The sequence below is a fragment of the Lolium perenne genome, chromosome 4 (genome assembly GCF_019359855.2).
Source record: "Lolium perenne isolate Kyuss_39 chromosome 4, Kyuss_2.0, whole genome shotgun sequence".
Classification (NCBI taxonomy): domain Eukaryota; kingdom Viridiplantae; phylum Streptophyta; class Magnoliopsida; order Poales; family Poaceae; genus Lolium; species Lolium perenne.
Window position 1 is genome coordinate 184673493 of NC_067247.2, and position 8020 is coordinate 184681512.

At 44.2% G+C, this 8020-nt stretch overlaps 1 protein-coding gene across 1 annotated transcript; it reads left to right on the forward strand.

Moving 5' to 3' along the window:
- The first annotated feature begins 336 nt into the window (after positions 1-336).
- Positions 337-1430, forward strand: LOC127348749 (uncharacterized). Its single transcript, XM_051374669.2, has 4 exons — positions 337-522; positions 609-719; positions 799-933; positions 1007-1430. Exons 1-4 carry the CDS (start codon positions 337-339, stop codon positions 1199-1201), a joined length of 627 nt encoding a protein of 208 aa, XP_051230629.2. The 3' UTR covers positions 1202-1430.
- Positions 1431-8020: the final 6590 nt, after the last annotated feature.

The window sequence follows — 8020 nt, forward strand, 5'->3', positions numbered from 1 at the left end:
TGAGCGACCGGAACAAGGCCAACCGTGGTTCTCAGGGAACACACACTGCGGGGAGCAGCAGCACCGATCGCTATCGGGAGCGTCTCGGTACATATAAAAATGGAACAAGCTGCATTTTTGATTTTCGATGATATGCATAACATTTGTTTTGTGATGCAGGGGAAGAAGCTCGGGAGGGAACTTGGTGAGATGGAAGCGTGGACGCACATGAAGCTGGTGACGCCCGGTCCGAACGAGCCTCGGCCCGCGCCTGAGATGTACTACGGCAAGGCCAAAGAGAACAAGGAAAGATACTGCGAGGAGTACGCCAAGCTCCATCCAGAGGTGGAGGACCCTATGACCGAGCCGGTCGACAAGGTGGCGATGATGCTGGCGGGGTCCGGCCAGCCGCATGGACGTCTGCCTCGCCTTGTCAGGGGTTTCAAGCCTCAGAGGAACTTCACGCAGATCAAGGCTACCCTCCCCTCCGGCAGCTACGCTACCTCCTCGCGGACTACATGCCGTTCTCGGGTAGAGGTTGATGTAAGTCATCCACACTTTCATCCTCTGTTTTGACTCTTGTTCCTGAATGGCTATGTTGATGAGACGCATTATTTCTGAAATTGTAGACTCAGCTCGAGGAGGCCTATGCAGTAGCTTACGAGGAGTATCTCGAGAAGATTAAGGAGCATGACCTTGTGAAAGATGCCTATGTCCAGTGGACGAGCAACCAGATGGCGGTAAGTTTCAATCTCTATGGTTGCAAAACATCATAAGTCCCCATGTTTGAATCTGAGCTATCTCTCCCGTTTCTTGCAGAGTTTCACTCGGTTCATGATGACTGGAGTGCGAGAGGAACCACTCCCAGAGCCACCTCATCCGGGGCCGACGCCAGTGTTCCCGTCCAAGGAGGAGTTCTATATCATGTACAAGCGTCAGCGTCAGTTGACCCCGGTAAGTTGCTAACTTGGCTAAGTTGCTAACTTGGTGTGACATGGCTAAGTTGCTAACTCCCTCCAACATGTAGGGATTGGGAGAATCCGGGAACGACACTCCTTGTGGTACGCCGATGCACCCCGGTCGCCATTCTCCTGGTGCTTCTGCCGAACCTCGGCATTTTTCTGGTTCCGGTGGCTCTCGTCGTGGTTCTACCTCCCCGAGCACCGTCGAGATACAGCGGCCTCACTTCACCGACTCGGAGCTAGCTCGTCACTGTAGCTAGATCGTCACTCGGGTGGTGCACCACCATACATTGTACTAGCTACATGACACATGCTATATGTGTAGAATGATCTATGTAGGATGACTATATGTACCGTATTGCTTGTGTGCTATATTTGTACTAAATTTGGGATTTGGTGCCATATTTGTGCTATATCTGTGATGTGAGCTATATGTGTGCAATTCGTATATGATACTGCTATTTTATATGCAATTGCTGTGCAAATGGAGCAAAATCAGGGAAATTAAAAAAAACTGGGCAGCAGCTGTGCCGACGGTGTCACCGTCGGCACAGGCCCATAGCTGTGCCAAATGGCAGGGTCTGTGCCGACGGTGACACCGTCGGCACAGCTGCTGCCCAGCGCGCGATTTTTTCCAGTTCAAATCAGAACGACTTCCCGCCGGTTCTGGAAAAAAAAAAATGAAACTGTGCCGACGGTGAAACCGTCGGCACAAGGGGGCACGTTGACGGCAGCGGCGTGACGGCGAGATGAGTGTGCCGACGATGGGTAGGCCGACGGCCACCGTCCAGCCGTCGGCGTACGCCTGTGCCGACGGTGTCGTGCTACGCCGACGGTGCCCACGCGAACCCCGACGCCATCTGTGCCGACGCCGGTACGCCGACGGTGACCGTCGGCAGAGACGGTGCCGACGGTGGGCTTACCTGTGCCGACGGTGCGGGGCCGTCGGCCCACGGCGTCTTCCCCGTAGTGAACGACGGTGAGACCTTTAACGATCTCGCGACTGCAAAGGAACACACAATGCCCTGGCCCGAGCATACAACAAGGTATACGGCAAGCTCGATAGCAATCCGGCGAGGAACGGCAACGCCGCAAGACTATGCGGTGGTTAGTATTGATCCATGGCAGGCATATGAAGAGCAACCACAGCGCAAGCAAGGCCATGAGGTTGTTAGGTTTGCTAGCGATTTGGCGAGGCCATGAGGTTGTTAGGGTTGCTGGTGAGTCGGCGACGACAAGCGGCAGCCGTAATACGGTAGCATCAGAGGCTGGCCTCCGATTACAATAAGCCGGACAAGGCGATACCGATCTGGCGATAGCTGACAGCGCTGGAAGGCCACGTTTCTGATCACCCCATATAGGGCGTGATGGTGTTGTTCGCTCGATCAGATCTCCACATCACGACAGCGATTTTCGGTCCGCGTGTTGTTTGATGGTATACCGATCTGGCTTAGGAGGCCGTTTGTCATCTGGAGATGGCGACTAGCAATCAGTGGTCCAGCATGAAGCCTGTGATGAGCTCGAAGCGACACATCAAAGCTGACAACACACAAGGGTGCATGAGTCTACCACAAGATCTTCGACGCGAGTCCGCAGTGTGAATTGGCAATATCAAACTGAGGAGAAGCTTTTTTTTTTTTGCGAAAAAACTGAGGATAAGCTACGACGTGTTAGAGCCACGAGGCAGCAGATCAATAGCGAGACCCCAAGATGCAAGCACATGTGTGGGACGCCCAAAACTCAGTTGATTAATTTGGTGATCCACCATGCTACCGGAGTTTGCATCAGCTGCGCTTTTTCTGATCACGAATTCACGACACGCAGACTCGATCAAGTACTATTTGACTCAAGTTTATACTTCAGCTCCATGAAAACAATTGCTCGAACTGATCACCCAGTGTACAAAGTATTCCAAATAGGTATTTTCTCTCCTCATACATTAGCATCTAGACGATTTGATGAAGGCTAAATATCTGTACACATATGTATATATATTCAAGGTGTCAGTCATGACGACGAGATGAAGCACGGCGATCTCTGGTCATTGACTCACGGCAGGCAGCTGACAGGAGGCCGTTAGCCTGGAGTGCTCAACCAAACGATGGGCCACAAAGGCATCCGCTCTTGGGATTCATTCGCAGACGGCGGTGCTGCGACACAGGTTTGGATTCGTTGGTTTGGATTCGTTTGTATTTAAAACATTGCATCTTGGTCTTTCACTTCTAGCTTACGTTGTTATAATATTTTTCCTGGATTTGTATTGTATTGTATCGTATGTTTACACGCAGATCTATCATTACGGTCTGTCTAGGTATATTATCTTAAGTTATTGCAGGAATTTGTGGAGGGATAAAAAAAGTAAGAATTGGACCTTAAAGAAAAAATTATAGCTGTAGGATTTTGTATTGTCCTCTGAATTGAACATATAGAACATAAAAAAGTGCGAGCCATGGAAATACTGTAATTCTCACGTGTGTATCAGTTCGGTTCTAAATATGTATCTGTTTCGAATTTAGGTCAAAAGAGCTTACAAATACATTAACTCGGTGCAGTCACATTTTTTATTTAACATAAGAATAACAAAACGGTACTCCTACCATATTTTCGTAGGGCCAGTAAAATAGTATTCCCAGCGAATCAATCATGGTTGCTTACTCCAGATTATAACGAATTAGATGAAATATCATTTTGTACAAAAATTATATTATATTATTATCATGGTTGAAAATAACTCATTGCGTTTGTTACCACACGATTGGAATATCTGCACCGCTAATATTAGTACAAGATTATATACGAGACAATTTATGAAGAGCATGAGTGTACTTAGAAACCTTCAGTAGGAAATTCGTATTAGATGGATAAGGAATCATACTTTCATATGAAATTTGAAATATGAATAAAACTGAAGTGGAAAATTTTGATTCTCACTGGAGTGCTATATAATAACCATAGATTAGTAGTTGGATTAACATATTGTAATATGAAGTAAACTACAAGTTTTCATACAAATAAATTTGAGCATATTCAGAATATAAATAAGCAACGAAGGGAGAGAGACCGTGTCAATATTTAAGCTAATGCTCTAAATACATCAATTGTTATGCCAACTTCGATGAGTGAACAATAACTGGTGGAGGTAACTATGATGAGCATGCATGATGCATATGTAGATAGCCATGTATATATTCCATGAACAGACAAATGCAACTAAAGAATTAGACGTGCATCAAGGAAGAGAATAGATGGTTTAAATACAAACCATAGCAATATCTAGGTTTCGGTATTCATTGGCAGCTGATCAAATACATAATTGGCCAAGGATACATGATGAGGCACAAAAAGGATGGGTGGAAGGTAAAAAGCATGAACATCAGAACAAAAGTCTATATTATTTTGGTTCGTCTTCCGCTCAGTACCAACAATCTAATGTAGTTATAGTTATAAGCTAAAGGTTTCATGCTACTTTCGAATATAGACTACGTGTACTGTTGCACTAAATCCGCTTACATGTAAATATGTGTAGTAGAGAAAATATTATAAATATAATATTTTTTTGCAAATAAATATAAAAATTTATTTATACACACTAGCCGCGCAAATGCGCGGGCCATCCAGCTAGTTCTTATTATATGCTTAGTAATTATTGTTGTAGCTTGACTTGTCTCAAATATCTGAGAGTGCTTAATGTGCCATTGAAAGAATCATGTGTTGTTTTCATCATACAAAAGCATAATATTGTGGTATTCTCCTTTAATATTGTTATTGGGTCGACTTGGCACATGCTTACACCATGTTATGACTACAAAACCAGTCACCTTAAGCCTCTATGATCATTTAGTTTTTGACTTGTAATATCACTTTATGCTTTGATTAATAATGTTTTGTCGCTATGCATGATTATGCCCTTTATTGCTCTCTTAGTTGGTCGCTCTCAGTCTTTTTCTAGCCTTCCCCTGTACTGAGTATGAGCTCTACTCGTGCATCCAACCACCAAAAACCTAGGTTGCCAATTGTGTCCACCATACCTACCTATATGTGGTATTTCACCGGCACTCCAAAGTAATTTGCTTGTGTGCTACCTTTAAACCTTTAAAATTATTATATGTTTTGCGTTTTGTTTTAGCTCATGAGGAAGTTTTGAATGCTTTATCGTCTCTTTCATGTTTATTATGGCTTCACACCTTGAGTAGCATGCATAATTTTCTAGTTCTTAATATTGTAAAAAAGAGCAGGTGTGGGTGCCCAGCCCACTTAAATTAAACACATAATCAAAATCTCCTAACACTATGTACTTGGGAAATCATGAACTTAGCTTGTTCAAACAAAAGAGCAGAGTAACTTTATTGTTCTCTCTATGGGAGCCGCTCTTGAGGCCATCAAACATGAAGGAGATGATAATCATTTGATATCAGTCATTGACATAGACATACGTACCTGTCAAAATACATTTTCAACACCTCTATTTTATGCAACTAAAAAGCTCTAGCACCTGAGTGATCCCTGCTCCCCTCTGCGCCGGGTCTTTTTTTTTACTTTTATGTTGTGTCTTCATCTTCTTACTTTATGCACCACTAAGAGAGCATAGTTGTCATTCTGAGTATAATTTGCATAGTCCCAAAATATATTATTGATTGATTCATGATTGTGCTTTTGCTTCTTCTCAAATTATTTGTATCTAGTCACCCCTTAAATTTTAAAGGTGTCCTGGCATTTATTGCTACTTCATACAGGACAAGCTGAATACCACTTTGCTATGTTTTTGCTATGCTCATAAACAAACAGTTGCTTCAGTGCATTATTATTCATGATCTTTTGTTTGAGTTACTTCTCATGTTGTAATATATAGTTGCTAAGCTCTATGGTTAGAATTATATCTATCATGTCTATGTTTAGAGTACTTTGATCTCAGCTTACAATGCTTTTACAATAACTTGATCAAGATTGTGTTGGCTCACCTCAAAAATTATCTTTGTTATCACTTACCTACTCGAGAACGAGCAGGAGTTAAGTTTGGGGATGTTGATACGTTGCAAACGTATATATAATTTTTAATGCTCCATGCTTGTTCTAAACCAATTTCTATATGTTTTGTTTACACTTCGTGGCAATTTTATGTATTTTCCGGAACTAAGCTATTGACCAGATGCCATAGTGCCAGTTCCCTGTTTTCTGCTGTTTTTGTATTTCAGAAAAGTTGTACATAAAATATTCTCGGAATTGGATGAAACAAAAACCAAAGTTCCTATTTTTCCCGGAGCAAAGACGGTGTCCAGAGAAGAGACGGAGGAGGGCCACAGGGTGGCAGAACCTTCCCTAGGAGCGACCTGGCCCTGGCCCGCACCTAGGCATTGTGTGGGGCCACCTGGCACCCCACCGACCTAAATCTTCCGCCTATATAAAGCCTTCAACGAGAAAACCCTGAATATACCTGTCTCGGTCCATGACAAGTTCTGTCGCCGCCGCCATCGCCCAGACGAGTTTCGGGGGTCAGAAGTTCCTATTCCGGCACCCTGCCGTGATGGGGATTGACACTCGGAGCCTGATGTCTACGCACGCTTCTATTCCTATAGACAGTGTTGGGCCTCCAAGAGCAGAGGTTTGTAGAACAGCAGCAAGTTTCCCTTAAGTGAATCACCCAAGGTTTATCGGAGGTAGAGGTCAAATATATCCCTTTCAAGCAACCCTGCAATTACGATACAAGAAGTCTCTTGTGTCCCCAACACACCTAATACACTTGTCAGATGTATAGGTGCACTAGTTCGGCGAAGAGATAGTCAAATACAAGTAATATGGATGATTGTAAGTAGTAATTGCAATCTGAAATAAAGATGGAAGCAAACAAACATGTAACAGAACAGTGAATAAACGGTGATTCGATATTTGGAAACAAGGCCTAGGGATCATACTTTCACTAGTGTACACTCTCAACATTGCAATCATAATTGAATATAAATATTAGCACTTCATCATACTACTCTCTTATTGGATAGAGAACTCAAATTCATTGGCAAGTGTGCAAAAGCACACCTCAAAGGCGTATTCCCAAGTACTAATAAACACCCCACACCGTCACCGTGAGCATTCATAGGAGGTACTAACACACCACAATTCATAAGGGAGTTACACACGGCGCACACACTGTCACCATTACACCAAGGTCACAGTAACCCCAAAGTTCACATAATTAAGCACTTGAATAGCATATGACATCTAGATTACAAAGCTCATCATATGGATCTCAATCATGTAAGGCAGCTCATGAGATCATTGTATTGAAGTACATGGGAGAGAGAGATGAACCACATAGCTACCGGTAGAGCCCTCAGCCTCGAGGGAGAACTACTCCCTCCTCATCATAGGAGACAGCAACGGCAATGAAGATGGCGGTGGTGTCGATGGAGATGGCTCTGGGGGCAATTCCCCGTCCCGGTGGCGTGCCGGAACAGAGACTTCTGTCCCCCGAAACGGAGTTTCGCGATGGCGGCGGTGCCCCTGGAGTCTTTCTGGAGTTTCGTCAATTGGTGTCGAGTTTTTAGGTCACGAGGGCTTATATAGGCGAAGAGGCGGAGTCGAAGGGGCCACGGGGCCCGCTCCCCATAGGCTGGCGCGACCAGGGGTCCACCCGCGCCGCCTTATGGTGTGGGCCCCCTGCTGCCCGCCTCCGACTCTTCTTCGGTGCTCTGGAACCTTCCGGGGAAAATAAGATATTTGGTCTTTGTTTCGTCCAATTCCAAGAATATTGCCCGAACAGCCTTTCTGAAACCAAAAACAACAGAAAACAGGAACTGGCACTTCGGCATCTTGTTAATAGGTTAGTTCCGGAAAATGCATGAAATCATTATAAAGTGCGAGCAAAACATATAGGTATTGTCATAAAACTAGCATGGAACATCAGAAATTATAGATACGTTGGAGACGTATCAAGCATCCCCAAGCTTAGTTCCTGCTCGCCCTCGAGTAGGTAAACGATAACAAGGATAATTTCTGAAGTGACATGCTACTTACATAATCTTGATCATACTATTGTAAAGCATATAAGATGAATGAAGTGATTCGAAGCAATGGTAAAGACAATG

Coding starts and splice junctions, on each gene's coding strand:
- LOC127348749 (XM_051374669.2), top strand. CDS start 337: ATGACCGAGCCGGTCGACAAGGTGGCGATGATGCTGGCGGGGTCCGGC. Junction 720..798: donor GGACGAGCAACCAGATGGCG/GTAAGTTTCAAT, acceptor CGTTTCTTGCAG/AGTTTCACTCGGTTCATGAT. Junction 934..1,006: donor GTCAGCGTCAGTTGACCCCG/GTAAGTTGCTAA, acceptor TCCAACATGTAG/GGATTGGGAGAATCCGGGAA.